Source organism: Montipora capricornis, chromosome 12 (assembly GCF_036669925.1).
Source record: "Montipora capricornis isolate CH-2021 chromosome 12, ASM3666992v2, whole genome shotgun sequence".
NCBI lineage: Eukaryota > Metazoa > Cnidaria > Anthozoa > Scleractinia > Acroporidae > Montipora > Montipora capricornis.
The window spans coordinates 18,572,039-18,592,038 of NC_090894.1; the positions used below are offsets into that span (position 1 = coordinate 18,572,039).

The 20,000-nt window shown below is 37.7% G+C and overlaps 3 protein-coding genes across 3 annotated transcripts in view; 2 read left to right on the forward strand and 1 right to left on the reverse strand.

The window, feature by feature from the left end:
- Window positions 1-3,059, forward strand: part of LOC138025918 (nischarin-like) — a 4,052-nt gene extending 993 nt beyond the window's left edge. The window contains exon 1 of the mRNA XM_068873056.1: window positions 1-3,059. This exon is cut by the window's left edge and continues 993 nt beyond it. Coding sequence (XP_068729157.1) covers window positions 1-974 — 974 coding nt within the window. The 3' untranslated portion in view covers window positions 975-3,059.
- Window positions 3,060-4,204: 1,145 nt separating this feature from the next.
- Window positions 4,205-15,219, forward strand: LOC138026256 (tumor susceptibility gene 101 protein-like). The gene is made up of 6 exons (XM_068873525.1): window positions 4,205-4,464; window positions 5,698-5,779; window positions 6,680-6,745; window positions 7,449-7,612; window positions 9,941-10,085; window positions 11,544-15,219. Exons 1-6 carry the CDS (start codon window positions 4,423-4,425, stop codon window positions 11,714-11,716), a joined length of 672 nt encoding a protein of 223 aa, XP_068729626.1. The 5' UTR covers window positions 4,205-4,422; the 3' UTR covers window positions 11,717-15,219.
- The window catches only part of LOC138026255 (mitochondrial substrate carrier family protein G-like), an 8,021-nt gene continuing 1,097 nt past the window's right edge, over window positions 13,077-20,000 (reverse strand). Inside the window, exons 2-5 of the mRNA XM_068873522.1 lie at window positions 16,351-16,409; window positions 15,815-15,934; window positions 14,725-14,899; window positions 13,077-14,424 (exon numbers count right to left, since the gene is read on the reverse strand). Coding sequence (XP_068729623.1) covers window positions 14,087-14,424; window positions 14,725-14,899; window positions 15,815-15,934; window positions 16,351-16,409 — 692 coding nt within the window. The 3' untranslated portion in view covers window positions 13,077-14,086. The remainder of the gene's footprint in view (window positions 14,425-14,724; window positions 14,900-15,814; window positions 15,935-16,350; window positions 16,410-20,000) is intronic.

Genomic DNA, 20,000 nt, shown 5'->3' on the forward strand with positions numbered 1-20,000 from the left:
CGGAGAAACGCATAGGACCTAAAGTCAAGGGAAGTGTGGAGTCTTGGAGGGGTCTCACAACCACTAAGCTTGTGCAGAATCGAGTGGTTGTTCAACCTTGGCATCAGCTTACCCATCTTGTCTTGACACACAACAAGCTGGCTGCATTTGATACCTCCCTCAAACTTCTGCCAGTTTTGCAAAATTTGGACGTGAGCCACAACGAATTTGTTCATTTGGATTTGCAACAGTTATGCTGTCCAAGCCTTGAGTATTTGAATTTGTCACACAACAACATCCATTTTGTAACTGGTATGCCTGAAGGACTTCCGCACCTCAAGGCTCTTGTTGTCAGTCATAATAACCTTGAAACAGTCACTGGCCTGGACTGCCTAACAGGGCTCATTGAACTTAACATAACAAACAACCAAATTCAAACTATTCATGAAATTTCAAAATTGCGCTCATTTTCACATTTAAAGTACCTGTCTGTTTCTGAGAACCCATTTGCTAGAGTGAAACCTTTCAGGGTAGTTGTGTTATCCTACTTCAAAGGTAGAGACTTGGTCCTTGACAAGGTGCCTATATCTAGCAAAGAGAGAGTCAAGCTGGAGTCCTACCCAACTAAAATTCGGGCCAGCAGTAGTCCTGACAATGTGTTTGATGGAGACATTGAAAACAGCGATGTGCTCCCTACAAGGTCTCATAGCTTTAGCTTGTTTGGTCCGTCAGAAAGTGACGAGGATTCAGGAATTGAAGGGGCATCCAGTCTTAGAAGCAACAGTATGGTCACAGAACTGGATGGAACTGAGATTTCCGACAGAGAGTTGCTCTTTAACTGGTCCTATTATAGTACGGAAGATTCATTACCAGGTGGCAACATAATTCAGGACCAATGTGAAGCTAGTGATGACGTCTTCATGTTAGGGGCTGAGAAGAAGAATATCAGTCGACAGAAGCAAGGTGATAATGAGAGAGCCCAAAGTCCTGAATAGGAGTACATGTATATTGCCAAAGACTCTGGATCTGTTTTGGAGCCAAAGGAGACGGTAGTTCATGCATGTGAAGGGCTGGCTTGAGTTAAACAGTGTATTGTCCTTTGTTTAAAAACCTGTACACAGGTGGAAGCAAGTGGGAGAACCAGCTGTTGATCAGTAGTTTAATCACCCCAGGGACAGGTTCACTGTCAAGTACGATGGTGGCAATGTGCTCAGCTAAAAGTAGCAAGGATTGTTGTACTCGGCAAACTCTTGTAATCAATTACAGTATGGTTATTGTTAAGGAAAAATATGCGTTAAGTATTATTAACATTATAATTTTACTCAATTTAATTCCTTGGTTAAATAACACTCACAAAGTGACTCATCAAATACAAACAATTAAAGATAAAATTATTAGTTAACCCATTGACTCTTTGGGGTTCCCCAGGCCGTTAAGGCCGGTTTAGGTGTCAAAGTGTTAACACTTTGGGGACATGGTTTTGGACATGGGACATGGGACATGGTTTTTCAGTGAGTGGTTAACCCATTGTCTCTTGGGGGTTCCCCATTGAAGAGTAAAATCGTCTGGTATTAGACAGAGTAAAATACTAAGTCTGGCCGGTTTAGACATCAAAGGGTTAAGCACAGGGTTCAAAATGAATAGTGCATTATTAATTTTAGGATCACAAGTGCAATTATAAGTGGAGTCATTTTCAATGATCCTGACAATGAAGTGCAGCTTTATTCAAAAATTATCCAAATGAACCTCATAAATCCATTCTGCTTCACTGCACCAGTCACCAGAAATCTAAGGATGCTGTTCATTTGACAGAACTGACTGGCCAGACAAGGCATTTGGAAGGACAAACTTTACAAAGCATTCAAAGTAACACTTTGAGGATGATAATTATATACTCTTCCAGAAGAATGTGAGGGATTATCATGCAAGTGTTCCTTCAAATTGTTGCATTTTCTTTGCAAACTGACGGGTCTGGCCTGTCAGTTCCGAAAAAAGGAAAGTGCCCTAAGAATCAACTATGGCAGTGGAAAAAAGTCATATTCATCTGGTTCTTAACTAAAGATTTCAGTTACAAGTAAGGATATAATTATAACAACTTAGTGGAGCCTAAGAAGACTGCTTTGAGTAAGCACCACATTTGCAACTTAAAAACTGTCATTATTAATGCTTTGTGTAAAGGAGTGGATATGCTAATCTTTGCAAGGTGTTTTCAAGTGGGTGTGTGTGTTAATTCTTTCCATTTTAGAGGGGTTTACAGAAAGTTAGACAGGTTGGATTTGTGGTAAGATGGAGTTGTAGTCACGACCGTGTATTTTGATGAAGTGGAACCAACTTAAGAACTTTTCTTCAGTATGGTGTGCATAAATAAAATTATTTTGTAATGTATCTTATAAGAAGAGTATAATATTGATCAGTGTTATGATGCTCTAATTTAAAGTGTATAGAAGCTTTCAGTAATTTATTTGAGTGGTATTATTGGTATTGATGGACAATACAGACATACCTGATGCAAGTTCAGTACTTTTGACCAGCTTGTATAAATTTCCTTTGCTGTTTAGTGGTCTTAAAGTATTTAATTAATTGTATTCTGTAAATTTATTTAAATGACAAGCAATTTAAGGTGTTCTATGGCAACTTTGGTTATTGGAAAAAAATAATGTTAAATGCTTTTGTTAATAGAAGGAGTGACCATTTTCTAGGTGGGGTTGAGTTGAATGCAGGAGTCATCATGAAAACAAATCCATTGGCAAAATTTGAACCTGGCTCAACTGCATCCAAGATACTTACCTCACCACATCCATTTTGTCTCATATTAATTATCATGGTGGTCAAAATTTCTCCAGGATTGTTGTTATACTGTAACTATCTCTTGGCAGTAACAACTCTTTTGTTATTTACATGTATAAGTTATTTGCAATGGAGGTGATTATTAACAAAATAATGACTTGTCCTAGAATTTATCAGATGGATCATTTATTCTTAAAGTATTAAATAAAAATTATTAATAACTTAAACCATGTTCTCCATGATAGTGCTCCATGATAAGCCATCAGCAGGATTAATAAAAGTTATTGGTTTTATGATGAGAGCTCTTACTTTCCTTAAATGTGTTCAAGACTTTGAAGTGAACGTTATAGTGTTGAATTACTACTAACTTGTGCAACTTATCTCAGATGGTTAAGCTATCATTAAAGACCTTCCCACTTTCTCCAACTATGCCATTGTCACACAGATTTAATGGTTACCATGGGTAACTTTGCCCTGGGGCCCCCTGTTGCCCAGATACACATGGCTGCATGATAGTACCTGTGAGATAAATAAGGCATTATCCAGAATTTTTAATGGGTAAATGTGACCCTAACACCAGAGGTCCGTGTATGAAGCTGATCTTTTACAATATTACAATTGAAATAACTACCTCTTGAGAATAATTTCACGAAATGGCAAAAAAATTAGTAGACACTCATAAAAATTAATGTGACCTTGGGGGGGAGGGGGGGGGGCATGCATGAGACTGGTGGTGTTCAAGCTGCTGCATGTTTTGATTTTGAAAGAGTCCCTTTAGCCCACAAAGGCAAAAAAGACATTTGCGTAGCTGGAAAGCCTATCAAGGATGGTGCCTACTAATTCAAGGGTATTTTTGTGCAGTTTACTGAAATTATGTGTGGGAAAAGCAGGCTTACAGTCAAACCACGTGAAGCGTACCCCTCAAGATTACATTAATGAGTTGATTATTTGAATATTGAACCTGCTAGTCGTTTCAAGAATGCAATAATGAATTGATTATCAGATAATTAATTGAACTCACTACTCGTTCCAAGAATACGGCTAATGGGTTAAATGTTAAAAAAAATCAAGTTACTATTGACTTTTGAAATGACTAGTGAGTTCACTATTCAAATAATCAATTCATTATTGCATTCTTGAAGTGACTAGCGGGTTCAATATTCAAATAATCAATCTATTAATGTAATCTGGAGGGGTATGCTTCACTTGGTTTGACTGTAACAAGTGTCATTGAAATCCAAATTGGGGGTAACCATCCATGTTTCAAAGATAAGTTATGGACAATAAAATTTTTGTAAAAAGCTTTAAATTTCAAAGCTACGTATGATGTTTGTTGAACTCCTTGCTTCCACTGTGTTTTTATTGCAATACGAGGGAAAAACACAAGACAATTACCCATCATGCACCTAATTTACACTGACGTAATGTATAAAAACAACGCAACTATATTGAAGGTTTGTTTTTGGATTCCAGGAGCACTTGCAAAGTTCTGCTTTCTTCGCATAGTTTTAAACCGCGCTAAAAATCCTGTCCATTGAAAATCCGAGTAGTAGGCACCGCACGCAAGCAAACAAAAAAATTACATAAACAAACAACTGGCGTTCTCAGGGAGCGGATTGTCCTGGGCATAATACAATGTAATGTCTGATAACTTTAATGGCGGTCGCGTGGAAGTCAACACTACGGAAGAAAGCGAAGGTGAGGCATTTTCTGCGAAAAAACTAATATTTTTAGAAAGTATTACTGCCTTTTAACGGTTTATTCGTCTGTTGCTGTTTCGGTCAGTGTAAAACGCAGACTCGGGGCCGGGGTTAAAATGCAGACTTAGGTTATAACGTAACTGTTGAAAAAGCCCAAACCCCTCAGAAATGCTAATGCACCTATCAATGTAAACCCTGTGGGAGGGGAGGGGGGGGGGGGGGGAGTGCGAGCACGGGGTGGGGATTTGACCAAGGAGCAAAAATTCTGGTCAATAGACCTTTTTGGCTTGTACATTTTGTTTTCCCAATACAGATCATGTGATAATACTCGGGAGGTTTGGTCTTTTCTTTTGTTCATTAAAATGAGGGCATGCAAGCATGAATATGCTTGCATGCACTCTTTTTAATGAACAAAACAAAGGACCAAGCCTCCTGAGTATTATCACATGATCTGTATTGGGAAAACAAAATGTACAAGCCGAAAAGGTCTATTTCCCAAAGGTGGGGCAGCATACGTTCATCAAAATGTAGTTAGAAATCCCCACCCAGGACTAGATGGCCTATGAAGTAGCAGATAAACATCAATAAAAAAACTCACCTTCTACGAAACCCACGCCATTCCAAAGCCAGGAAAGACGATGCCAGTTAACCACGCTTTATCTTGGTCCCAGTCTCTCTGCCGAAAAAAATTAAATGTCCCGACCCCCGAGCAAAGGTACTCAATCAAAGATGATGAGATGGATTTCGCCGTCAAATCACCACCCCTTGCCCGCACTCCCCCCCACGGGGTTTACATTGATAGGTGCATAACCTTAGGCCTAAAACAACATTTAGGCTTAACTGTTAGCATTTCTAATGGGTTTGGGCTTTTTCAACAGTTAAATTATAACCTCAGTCTGCATTTTACCCCTGGTCTTCAGTCTGCAGTCTGCGTTTCACACTGACCGGTTGCTGTTTGAAAAAAGCCGGAAGTACAAGACAGTTGCGCTCAGATATATACGCATATTAATCTCCTGTTGTAGGGCTCAAATATATATTATAAAATAACACGTAAATATTAATTTATATTTATCAAACGCTAACATGTGCGGTTGTGTTGTGAGTAGACATGTCCTTGGTGGCCCAACAGTACAAGAAAATAGTTAAACTTACAATCGATTTTTCAAGTATAGTAGTTAGCAATCCATATAAGTACTTATATCTTAAAGTTTATAGTTTATCTTTTTGGTAGAATTTTGAATGGTTTATCGAAGATGTCGAACATGTACTGAAAAGTGTTGGAGAGAATCTACGACCAGAGTTTCAAGAGTACAGTAAGTAAAACATAGTATCCTGCAGGTACCCCGATACCAGCTCAAGCAAGGTTAATTACAGCGTTAGTCTTGTTTATTCCCCCCCCCCCCCCTTTCCCTGGCCGGGGCTCGTGGGAAGCATGATAACGTCACCACGCCCTAAGTGCAATGAGCCAGTGTTAGCCACACAAATGAGCTCGACAGAAAGTGGCACTTTATTGCTCTTTTTACTCATTCTAAGGAGTTGCTTCTCCTTTTTCAAGGGCAGCCTTGCTTGGGACTAATTATGTGTTATGCACTTATCATTGGCTTTCCCTGGGATTGACCCCTGTATCACCCTGGGGATTTATTTTCAAGATCAAACAAAAACCTATTAAATGTGCAGGGTAATTGGGGCATAAAATTCATGCTGGCTGGATTAATGGGAAAGGTGTGTCCCTGTAATGGGCCACTGTAAAATTAAGTTGATGTTCTGACCGCATCACAAAATGAGTTAACTAGATCTTTTTTGAAGTCTCGAGCTTACAATTTTGTCTACTAGCAATAACATCCAACATTTGGTAAGAAAGACATAACACTTACCCCTACCCCTTGCCTCCCTAACCCTCGTGTATCACTTCATGCCCCTTAAAACCCATCAACCCTTATCCCTGGAACAAACCTAGTGACTGCTTGCAAGATACATGTGTATTGTAAATGTCTGATTTTAGACATGAGCCTTAAAACTAGCCTTCTTCTTTTAGAGGGAATTACTGATTAAACAGTTTAGTCTAATTTTGATTTGTAATTTTAATTACTGTAACAATAACTTGACTGAAGAGGATTACCGGGCGGGTACTTAGCACTTGTGTGATTCTGTGTGAGAACTTAGAAAACAATAATAATAATATTGTTTCCTAATGCTGTTATTTTCCTTAACAGCTTATGAAGATGGACAACAAAGGGAGTTATTTGTCTTGGATGGAACAATTCTAGTTTATATTCGAGGTACATATTTTGAAGATACATCTGGACTTATTATCAGTTTCCAATAATTTTATTATGATCATGTGGGAAGGAAAGAACATGGGATCAAGGCATTGGGCAATCAATGTGGGCCGAGAATAATTTAGCCATTCTATTTGCCCAGCTGGACTCTGTTCTCCCATTGTCCTCTTCTTTCACAATTCAAAATTTCTGTTCATTGTTTTTTATTTTATATGAGAAACAGCACTTTTAATGACAGGTATAACATTAGACTAGCATTGTTTTTGATGATGAATGTTAATATGAAAATTATACATTTCTTAAAACCACCTTCAGTAATAAGGAGTACATGTATGTACATGTTAAAAACTGAGCTTTCAACTCTGCTAGAGTCTCAATCACAATGAAATTGATCAGGTCATGGTGGCACATGACATGTGACCTGGTCAGCCTCATCCAGATCACCAGAAACTTGTACCTCCCCCATCTCACTTACGGTCGGACTGCTGTTTAGGGTCCTGGACAGGTCTTGTGAACCAATCTTTTTTTTCCTAATCAGTGACCGAAGCTCAAAGAAATTGATTTTTTAGTTTAAAATTAGCGGGGAAAAATCTATCTTATAATGATGTACACGTAGTAACGGTTGTGCTTGATGGCAACTAGAATGCATATTTAAGTATTATTGCTTTATGTGTGGTATTGTCATCTTACTTGTTTGTGGCAGGTGCAGGATACAATATACCAGTATGTGTGTTATTACAAGAGGATCACCCGTTTGTTGCTCCTTTGGTGTACGTGAGACCAACCAACACAATGGTATTACATCCATCGAAGCATCTTGACACCAGTGGAAAAGTGTATCATCCATATCTTCACAACTGGTCTTGTGTATGTAATCCAGCCATTGTTTGAAACTTTAATTTAAAAAGAGTACAGTCTTCGTAGGAAACCGCTTGCAAATGCACATAGACAACAGTTACAAAAGCTATCACATGGCCTGCAGTAGTTTTTTTCTTTTAAGTAATTTTTTCTCAAGGACTAAGAGAATGAATGTCATGCTGGCGGGTAGAGGATGCAATTTACTCAATTTTTTGTTCTTTGCTCTTATTCCAGAGTAGCATTCTCTGCTGTGTCTTGGAGGAAATTATTATTCGAAATTCTTGTGTTTTGTCGTTAACCTATAATTCAAACCTTAAAAGTTCTCTATTATATTAATTTAGTAAGATCAAGTGCTCTAGCTTATCATTATCTAAATAGGAAATATGTGATTCTCATTCAACATTCTTTTTTGAAGAGTGTTCAAGTCCCATTCCTAGGAGTCAATAGGTTAATTATTAAGATAACAGTGAACAGAAAGATTTGTAAAGCATACAATAAGTACAAAAAACTCGCATAATGCGGTCTGCAATTGAGAAAAAAAGGTACTGTACATGACCATATTAATTGCATGAATCAAGATTTTTATGCACCTCATTTCAACAATTTTCTCCTTGGTCCCCATTCAAAAATAAAATAAACAAAACATGTAGTCACGCTACGGAAGTCATCTGTCACGTCGATCGTGGAGCGGTGTCCCCCCCTTTTACGCCAACATTGTCTCTTGCGTTTTTCTATTGTAGTGTGTCTTAACCATAAATACCCATGGGAACTGCGACATTAACAGTATAATAACATATAATTAAACAACCTACTAACCTCACTTGCTAGCAACCAAGCGCTGTCACAACCTCAGTCCAACATTCCCCAGTGCAGCCCTTATGCTCAGTTAGTAACAGGTTATTAATTTGATTAATAATTTAAATATTTTGCAAGTTAATAATTCATTATCTAACCTAGCTAATTATTATGGGTTCCTTTCCTGGCCTTGGCTTCAGAAATTGAAATGATTATGTCATGCATGATAATATTATAAAAAGAAATGACCTCATTTTTCAAGTACATGTAGTTAAGCAAACAAACAAGCGTCTCACAAGTGATGTTTTCGATTTGAATAATTAATTAAAATTATTCATTTAAGTGCCTATGAAACAAAAAATAACTAAGGCTTATTTGAAAGATCTTTTGAAGAAAGGAAACATGGTGTTCTCATTTTTAAAATATCTCATATCATTGGAGAGGTATTAAGGTTTTTGTGTTAAAACTGATGACATCATCAGTGGTTCCAAGGGGGAAACAAATCACAAAATCTAAAATATCCGTGGAAATATTACCGCAGTTCTCTTCAAACTTGGCACTAATTAATGTTTATCAGTCAGCACATAAAATGACAACCACTGTACAATTAAGGCTTGTGTTAGGAAAACTCTAGAGGCCTGGCACACCCCTTCTACCAAGCATGCTGACAATAACTTTAAGCCGATTCCTAATCAGTATAAAATTCTTTTTAAACAATAGCCACCATTTTTCATACCTTTACTCTGTTCTTTTTATCATTTTTATCTCGCCTTTTCCGTATATATTTCACTAATTTACATTCAACGTTTTATCCGTGGAAGGCTGTAGATCGACAGCCGAAATCTTATATTCTTTTTCAAAATTTTTAGCCAGAGAACGTTTTTTATTGTATTTTAATAAACCACTGTACAGTTGCCATGACCACCATTTTGCTTCCAGATCAAGGTTGTGCAGAACTGGTGTTTCCACTTTTAATGTCTTAACCAAACATCATTTACACTCAATGAGTTGATTACGAGATCTACAGCAACATGGGCTCTATGTGTGTTTTGAGCAGGACTGTCTGTCTTGCTTGATTTGAGAGGAAATTGAAAAACTTCACTTGCAACCAAAATGGACTGGAGCCAAAAGTGTTGCCATGGTTACATCATACTCTGCACCACCTTGCACCTTACTTAATTAATTAAGGGTTATTACTCATGCCAAGTTTGAATCATATCGCTGGTACACTTTGAGAGATATTCTTGATTTTGTGATCCATCTTCTAGCGGAACCACTGATGACGTCATCAATTTGCTAGTTTGCATAACACAAAAACTCAAATATCTCTGAAACAAAAAAAAGATACTTCAAAACTGTAAAGGCCATTATTCATTATTTTGAAAACTCTTTCAAATAGGCATAAATTATTTTTTACTTCATAGGCACTTTAACCAGTGGTTGTCATCTTTTCATGAATCACAAAAGGTTGCCATCAAATTTTCATACAATTATAGTATTTGCTCAACATGCTAACCTTTTAGTTTCTTTTTTTACATGTAGGAATCTTCTGATATTGCATCTTTACTTCAAATTGTGTGTAGCACTTTCTCCGACTTTCCACCAGTGTTTGCTAAACGGACGTCAAATGGAAATAGCAATAACAGAGTAACTGAGCCTCAGGGTTCAGCAAGCTTGCGCCAAACAGGTAGCCCACCTTTCATTTTTCTGAACCTTCACAAATAAAATTAATATAATGTTGAAGACCAGTGCATATGCAATCCTTGAAAGTAGATATTTAACTACTCAGTAAATTTTCTTAGATCTTGTCTATATTCTCCCTTAATCTAAGAATCAAATAGATAAATGATCTATATTAGCTAGCGTGCAAGAGCAAACATTCTTTCAATGCAGAGCGTTGTGTGATATTAATTTTTTACCACAATTGCTGGTAATCTCGCAATCTGATTGGCTAATTTGCCGTTTTTTATAAGAGTCTAGACATATGCTGCTCACATCAATGTGTCACGCACTGTAATAGCCAATCAGGAACGCTTATTTTGGGAAATAAACCAATCAGATTACGAGAAAGTTATAGACTACGCTTGCTCTTTCTCGGTCACGCTCTGAAATAGAAATTTTCTTTAGCATTAAATGTTGTCACGGTGGTAAAAAACAAATCGAAAGTGGTTCAGTGTTGTCTGTACTCTTATCGACAACGATACTCGTCATCACAGTGGTCAAAATTTGTTGTGGACTCACAAGGCGCACAACATTTTGACCACTCTGATGACGAATATCGTTGTCGATAAGAGTACAAACATTGCTGAACCACTTTCTATTTGTTAAATTCCACTATTATGCCATTTTACCATATTATTTGGTCAAGAGAACGCACAAAATATGAGACAGTAATGCACTGTAGTGACCCGGTTTGACCGGTTTAGAACAGAGCAAATACGCATGGAACGGGAGTTTTTCAATGAAAGAAATTGTTTTCAACACGATGCAAAGCCTGAGAATTTAGCTTGTCATTGCTTGTCACACATCATTTTGTGTATCCAATCAAATAAAGGATATTTCGCTGGCTTTTTGTGCTGTTTACATCGTTCACCTGCACCTTGAGAGAAAGATGATGCATTTTTTAAAAACACTCTTACCAAATAACACCTTTTTTGTAGTGGAATATTAATTAAAGTTCTTATTCGATATTGATCCTTGCCCCTGCAGCACTCGGAAAAATATTACACAACTGGCAAAATATCTGCACATATTGTATGTTAAACTATCAAGTAAGATGTATTTATCTCAGGAATACACGACCCTCTTACTAGGTCAGCCATGGGAAAAAATAATGCCTGTGAACTTTCCTGAACAACTTCACCCCCATGGCTCTAAAATCCAACTTTTGTGAAATAAAAGGTAATATGGTTCCTGACTGACAGTTGGCCAGTTTCATATTCTCACAGCTGGACTGGATTTAGCATGAAATGGAGGCTAATGCAGGCAAATTAATTTCCATTTGAAGAGATTTGCCTGCATTAGCCTCCATTTCATGCTAGATCCAGTCCAGCCATGAGAATTTGAAAATGCTCTATTTTTCAATATTAAATTTTTTGGTAATTTTGTTATTCTAACACATTATGTTTTGCTCCTAAATCTCCAGAGGTCCAAGGAGATTGTATCATTTGTATGGAAAAGAAGAGTGACAGCGTGCTGATTCCATGTGGTCATTTGGGTTTCTGCTTGAGGTGTGCTAATGAACTTAAAAGAACCACTACAGTGTGTCCAGTATGCAGAAAAAATATTGATCAAGTTCTTCGTGTGTATCAACCCTGAAAGATGGATATAATAGTTCCAAGGCCTCCCAGAGATTTAAAAGACCATTCTTCTTCAAGCCACCATTCAATATACATGTAGTGTTGTTTTTATTTACGGTAAATTAATTTTTTTTTTTTTATTATCACTATAATATAGTAGGGCATGGAGCTCCCGGTGTTGTGGCCTGATCTATGGATATAGGGGTTAGGTGTCAATTGGGACGAAAGTTCTGTTCCTCTCCCCTGCCACTCCATGAATTGTGGCGAATAATTAAACTAAACTAAACTATAATAATGATTAATAATTATTATTATTATAGTTATTATTTTTACATTCTTAATTTGACTGACTCTCACACAAGCATGTACAGTGTACAGTGTAGTTTTAAAAAGATAGTGACATAGCCCTTACCTTATCTTACCTTAATTAACTGCAAAACAAGGTATAGGCATTCGTAGGTATTTTGTTTCATCGGTTGATTGAAATGAAGTTAAAATTTCGCTATTGAATTTCTCATTCATTTTGATATGCTTTTGAAGCAGAAAGGTGTAAATTATGCCTTTGCAGCTTTCTCACTGGTTCACTTAAAAGCTACCTTCAACCAACAGGCTTCTTGACAGTTTGTTTTTGTTATGGAAATTTGCATTGCTCATCGTAGCGATACCATTGAATGATTTTCAGCTTTGGCAGGATTTTCATACATAATCTATGTAAGTTCAGTTCCACAGTACGCAATGCATGTTGGTTGAAGGTGGGCATTTAACCTTGCTTTGCGCCACTATGTCTGACCTTTTATGACAAGCCAAAATAATGTCGCTCAGGTTGAGATTTTTCTACAGAAAGTGAATGTTTTCTTGATTTGTTGGATATCTGACTGGTTAAAGCCAAGTTACAGTGCTTTGTCCTTAATGGCTTTTTACCACTCAATAATAAAATGCAGACTGGGATTCTCAGGAAAGTAGGTGCGTGTCACTATGGTATTAAAGAATAACATTGAAAATTTAGTGTTCTATACATTTTCCACTAGACAGGAAGTTAAAAAAAGACCGTTTTGTTGTTAGTCTGCATTTCATACCTAGTTTCACTGACTGGTCTGTTTTACTGCTTTGTATCCAGTCCTGAAGGCTTGTAGAATTACCAGCGGTACTTTTGGAATAGCTAAATTCATACTGTCTGATACCCTTTTTTCAGAAAATGATTCACTTTCACCATCAAAAATGCTTGAAAAATTATTTCTTATGAAACTGAGACTTCAAAAATGGAGTCTTGAAAATGTGTTGTGAACTTTAAAGTCATTTTAAGCATCGGTAATGTGTTAAATTAGGGTCTCGCTTGTGATCACAAATTATGATAATTATAAATACTTGCAAGACTTGAAAACAGTTTTTGCATTGTATTTATTAGCATTTTGGTATGGATAGGTGAATATAATCTTTTTCACCTCTCTACTGGAAATGAAAAGTTTTACTATAAGGCGTAAATGATTATTATTACTATAACGGCACGTTCGATTGACCGTATTCCGGAATAGGAATACATGGAATAGAAGTTAGAAATCTTTTGTTTTTGCGGAGATTCATATTAATATTGTCAAACGCCTGCTAAAATGCTATTTTAAACATAGCTTTATTATCCTTGTTGCTGCAAAACGCCACACATAGTGTTTTAAATCATCACTCTGTGTATTCTTATTCCGGAATAGGGTCAATCAAACGCCCCCTAAGTGTGCATGGGACATTCTGCATGGGTCACTTAGTACAGTAGCATCCTGAAGGGACTAAACAACAATTAAAAGCAAAAAAGGTTTATGACTCAGAATGTTAGACACTCAATGAAACATATTGCAGTTAAAATATTCTGACAGTTCTTTGGCTAAGTGACTGCTACTGTATGTTATTACACATCAGTCCATTTGGACTGATCAAGGCTGAGACCTTCAGCTGACATATTATTGTTGAGCATAGTTAATAGAGGGGACTGGTTTTGAAGCTCGGCAAACATCAAAAGAGCAAACAAAGATGCCAAGATTTAGGTTGGAAAGTCCACGACCGTGCACAATCTTTTGTTTTGTGCTCATACACTATGCATGAATTACATAACCAACACGTTTCTATTGGTTAGTTCCTCATTACAGAGGAAACAACCATTGTGTTTGTGCATGGTCAAGGCCAAGAAAGAGAACAAAAACCTACAACAAAGAAATTTTTGTGGGGTTTCATAACCATTCCGCTCTATTAACTATGTGTTGAGTGATTTTACTATGTTCCAAGTCATAAACCTTTTTCAAATAAAGTTCTTGTGATTGACAGTATTAGTAATTACCAGTACTTTTACTAATTACAGGTAATAATTTCTAATTTTAAAATGCATTCAAGTTATTCTTACTACTCAAAGAGGTAAATACTTCCTCATTGTTTCAACTACAAAAAACAAAGTTGCATTTGCAGGAATAGATCGTAATAAACAGGGTGTGAAGCCAGTGTAGAACCTTTTCCATCCACCTTCGTGGTAAAGTTGCCTTATGCAATCTTTTATGCTTTTAAAGCGTCTCTTTTCTACTATGGAGTCATCAGCTTGCATAGATGACTTAATGACATCTGTTGGATATGTAAGGAACCAATAAAGGAAGCCACCTGTGCCGCCTGACGCTAATAATGCAAAGGGGGAGAGATCCTGAACTGTTCCACCCTCTGGTGTCGCCAATGTTCTACTAAGTTCATAAAAACCTAAAAGAAGAAACCAAAACTAATGTAAAGGAAAGGAACTTTAGTTATTAAGTGTCTAGTTGTTCTAAGACTAGCGCTGGAGCACTGATTGGGGACACTGTAAACTGAAATCAAACACCAGTCATTTCTAAATTTCAAATTTGACCCTTAAGGTGAAAACAGTAGAAGACCTTTGGTGTAAACTGTGGTGTTCCAAAAGAATTGATCTTAATTTAAGGAATTGGGGACTGTCAGAAATGCATATGTAAAAAAAAATGAAATGTGGTTAAAAGGCTGTCAAGACTGCATACTTGAACTCACCAAAAAAAGCAGAATTGGCTGGAATATTCCTGAGCCATGTAGCAGGCAGGCCTTGATATGCCCCTCTAATTCCATGCTTCTTAACAATAACGTAAGCTGCATGGAACACGTTTCTGTACATAACTGGTTCCCCAGACTTAGCTCTTATTATCTGGATTTGCATTTTTGATTTAAACTGTAAAAAGGGATAAAACAACACAATTGTCAATGATTAACACAAATATGGCCATGTTTGCCTCAACTAAGATGGTGTATTTAAAAAATGTACATTTGGTCAGCACAGATAAGTATAGGTTCGGGAGGGTTGGACTTGGTGGTAAACTTATTTTTAAGTACTAACAAAGTTAATGAGTTTGTGCACTGTATGTTACTCAAAAAATGCTCATCTCATATGCTCTTGTGCAAGTCTTCTATGGTGTGAAAACATGAGCAAGTTTCCCAAAGTTAGCAGTCACCTCAGATGTAATGTCAAAAATAAATATACTGTAAAAAACAGAAGCTCATTTTCCTTTCTTTTAGTTGTAGGACTTGGTCTTGTCAGTTACATGTATGTCCAACAACAGCAGTTAAAACAACAGCTTTCTTACGGTTGCTGTTCATGATGTTGGGAAATTATTTTCCCGGGGGCCTTATGCTTGTAATTCTTTCTTTGATGTTCACAGCCCAGTTTAAAAACACAGCGTTTCGTGGGAGTCTTGTTGAAATCCAGGGAACACGGATTATTTTATGTAATCAAGTAATATTACTTTATTTAGGTTATGAATGGAAATACACCTTCTGATACAGTTTATGTCTATCACTCAAATTAATGCTAACCAATGAAAAGCTGTAGATGGTAGATCTATGTGTAGAATTTGGTGTAACCCACACACAGTAAGCTCTATTCAAAGACTGCTTGATCACCCAGGTCTTAGTGAGTTAAAGTTTCATGCTGCTTCTTTGGAGCCTCAACATATTTATATCTAGGTAACAAAGCAAATTCCTGTGGCAGGAATACCAAGGACAGGTCCCAAGAAAATGATGAGATATTATGATGCAATAAATGGATAAAATAATACTTTCAGGCCATAATTATGGTTTGAAATCTTACCAAATCAATAGGACCTTCAACCAATGCAGCAACAAAACCTGTAAACATACCACTCAGAAAGTATTCAGGAATAGTGAGTCGCTGACCGTGGCGACTCTTCCCAGCAAAAAAGGTAGTTATCTAAGGCAACAAAACAAAAACCAACAAAAACAAAACACTATTTTCTAAGCCAAAGATAGTCAATGGAATAACAGTTGCAAGAAAGCCAGACAAAAATCTTGGATTAAACTGGACTAAAGCTTGTGCTGCATGTTGCTCAACTATGAGCTACAGTGTATAATAATAATATTATTCATTTCGAATTCATTCTACATCCCATAAGAGGTGAAACTGATGGAAAGAAATTAAGGAAGTCATATATTGCAACAAGTATGAAAATACTAATATTTTTTAGGGAAAGACCACAGCAGTTAATGTGATCAAACAACTAAACAGTTGTCAAAAAGCCTGAAATACTTGAAAAAGAAAACATGTACCAAGGATAAAATTGCCACTTCATGATCCATCTTGATGCCGTACGGAAAGAGTGAACTTACCTGATAATAGGATGTGAACAAGGTTGCCCTAAAAAACATCTGACCAACTATCGGAGAACCTGTTCCAATAAAAGAAGATTATCTACTTATCATTCTAAAATGAAAAAACATTAAAAATGATTTGTTATCTTGCTTTAGGAAGATGGCCTAATCATTTGGATTTTCTTTATACATTGTATTCTCATGTGTGCACAGCCAACCCAATGAAAAAGAAAGGAATTACTGGGTATTTTCATATGGCCATGGTTGCCAGGAGCTTGACAAAAAAACTCCTGCTTCATGCAAATTAATGAGTGGGTATGTGTGACAAGTAAACCTTGAAGTACACATCACTGGGATAAATATAATAAAATTGTCTTGTAGCAATTAATATATATATATATTAGTCCTTATTGCCCCCAATGGGGCATAGGGCCGCTATAGCAATTAATACCCATACAATTAATACAATCCTACTCCTGACTTCAAATGACTTAACTCATTATGAGACCCCCTCAGGCATGAACGGGGTAATGCGGGGACCTTCACTTCATTCTCACTCTATTTTGGTTCCTTGGTAAACGGAGACTACACCAGGAGTCACACTCCCCGCATCCTGTACTGGGGAAATAAGCGGGGAGTCACTCCATGGTTAGGGGCTTTAATTTTCCCGCCACATGGTAAATTTGCATTGATTATCGTCACTTTGCTTCGTCTCGGAACAAGGGGATGCTTTGCAAAGTTCAGTATGGCCATGGACCAAGAAAAGCTGTTGTAGCCAACAGTCTGAAAGGTAGGCATATTTTTCTAATTTAATATTGAAACTTGAATGAAATCAATGTATTAGCTTCATGGCTGACAACAATATTTGTCAACCCTCAGTACATACACTTGGAGATAGCAAGTTAACTATAATTATGTTTGTGTGGAACAAATATTAGGAGGAGGGGAAGTTCACTCTTCATTTTTGCCTCCAGGGAGCGAGCATCACTATCATAAAAAGTGAATGCCCCACTCGTACCTGAGGGTGGGGGGGCGGGAGTCCGGCCGTTTAGATAACGGCTTCATATGTTGTTTTCACAGTATACATACTGTAACATTTTAAGCCACTAACTATGGTCGGTATAACAAACTATAGTAGCTAATGGCGTAATTTGTGGTTGGTATATACATGTAATATACTGTAACATTTTAAGCCAGTATTCAACGGCGTATTTATAGTTAGGCTGGGTTTTTTCAACAGTTAAATTATAACCTCAGTCTGCATTTTTACCCCTGGTCTGCAGTCTGCGTTTTATGCATCAATCAGTTCCAGCAGTGCCCATCCCGCCCCCCTGGGCAACCGCAGCATTTTGTCAGTCCCGGGGGTGGGGCATTTGCAATTTTATCGCAGCCTGGGGGCTGGGCATTAGCCTACCCTGGGGCAACCCCCGGGCATTTGACACATGTTTTCGAATTAACATGGAAGAGTTTATCGGAAAAGACGAGGCCTTCGTTAAAGACTGGCTTGTCCGTCATGGACTCGAAAAACTTGTGGATGTTTTTAAAGGTATGTTTTCTCAATTTTAGGTATTTCTTCATTTATACTTGTAAGCATATGAATATATAAAAGCGACATGGTGAACTAATATCACAAAACAATCACTGACGTGAAGACTGCATAAACACGACTACTTCGCATTTCGCATTAAAAACTAGCCTAACAATTTTTAAATTCATGAAAGCGGAGTTATATGAAACATTGTTCAAAGGGTTGCAAATTCAAGTGATGCGATGTTCAAGACAGATCTTGCGAGCGTAAAATGCGATGAAAGATCATTTAAGATGTCTTGATTCTTGACAGACAAAGTAGCCTGTGAATACAAGCGCCTATTGGAAGGCGACGATCCCGGGGCAGGTTGCATTTGCCCTCTTTCTTCGTCCCCACCCCAGGGCATTTACACAGCTCCTGTCTCGGCTGTGACTAAAAGTGGGACGGGGACGTGGGACTGGGACGTGGGACTTGGGACGTGGGGACTCGGGGACGTGGGGACTCGGGGACGTGGGGACGTGGGGACTCGGGGACGTGGGGATGTGGGGACTCGGGGACGTGGGGACGTGGGGACGTGGGGACCCGGGGACGTGGCGACGCGGGGACTCGGGGACGTGGGGACGTGGGGACTCGGGGACGTGGGGACGCATTTTTACCATTTGTTTAACTTTTCATCATATTTCACAAAATCTTCGTCTGTTGATCGTAACTGCGTTGTACCCCGGTTTAAGTTCCTCGTTTGTATGATGTGAAACAGAGATCTAGTCAATATATATAGTATAGTTTATTACTCGTCTTCATAAAAAGGTTACTTTCATTGTACTACTATCAAGTTACATAGTGGAGTAATTTAGGTGAAACGAAGGGACAATTTTTTTTTGGCATTAAGTCCCTATTTGACATAGGCAACATGAACGAAACGTTGGTATGACCATTTCTCAGATCATTTTACAATTCCCTAAGTATATCGAGGCTTGAACATTTAAAAGTACTTCCACTTTCTGCATCCTAACCTTTTTATTTTAAATTATGCATTTCACTCGTAGTTGTCTGTCACATCACATTTCTTGACTGAAGACGTCATAACGCTTGTTTTTGAGATTGGGGGAACGTTTACCCTAAAACATTCCGACAAAGTTTTGCTTGAAACTGCTTAAAACTACCATTAACGTATAATTATACCTATCAATGTGATATCGTTCATTTTTATTGTGACCTCTATGTGATTTGACCTTTTTTTTTCTTTTAATTTTGATTTACCGTTGCCATTAAGATGGGCATATGATTAAAAGGCAGAGTGATAAAGCCTCGGTAGGAGTACTACAGCAAGGTATCTTGATATAAGATGACTTTTCCATCCTCTTTTCCGATAAAATATTTCAATTGTTTTTAGCCGTTAAAAATCACGTGACACATTTCAGATGAAAGAGGGAGTAGAAAGCAAAGTATGCAGATTTCAAGTTTACGTCGGTTGGATAAATGTTTCCTCGTAAAACAAAAATATGCCAACTTATTCGCTTGGTCAGCCCTTAACACACAGAAGCGTTATTTAGCTTCTGGCCCGGGAACGGTACTTTAGGAATTTCTGGGTGGGGGGTGTGCCGCTAGGACCTTAGAACCCTTAGCCTAAACCAGAGCTAGTTCAGGTGAATTTTGCTACCCCGTACAAGAGTAAACTCCCCAAACCCTCCCTATCCTAGAGTAACTGCTTTTTAGAAACTACTGAGGTCACTAGCACAGTCTAGCCAAAGCAAAACCTATACCACAATCGTTTCTCTCTCAAAAAATGATCTATTTATACTTGAAGGCGTTAGTTTCTAAAGAAACTGTGGTGCTGTTTCGGTGGAGAAGTAGTATACAAAAATTTTGGTTTTATCAACTTTCCTTAGTCTAGATAAAATCTTCAACCAACTGGTCAGTTCCGTGAAAAATTATATCCAATTCTAGAAACAAACGCTCTGATTTATGTATCCTATCCTAGAGCAAACTGCTTGAAAACCATACCCTTCACAGCGGCACACACCTATATAGCTCATATATGGCAGTACCCCCCTCCTCCTCCTGGGGGCTTCTGGCCCTCTGATGACGAACATTTTCGACAACATCAACGGTGACAACCCGAATCAAAGGTAACAAATTG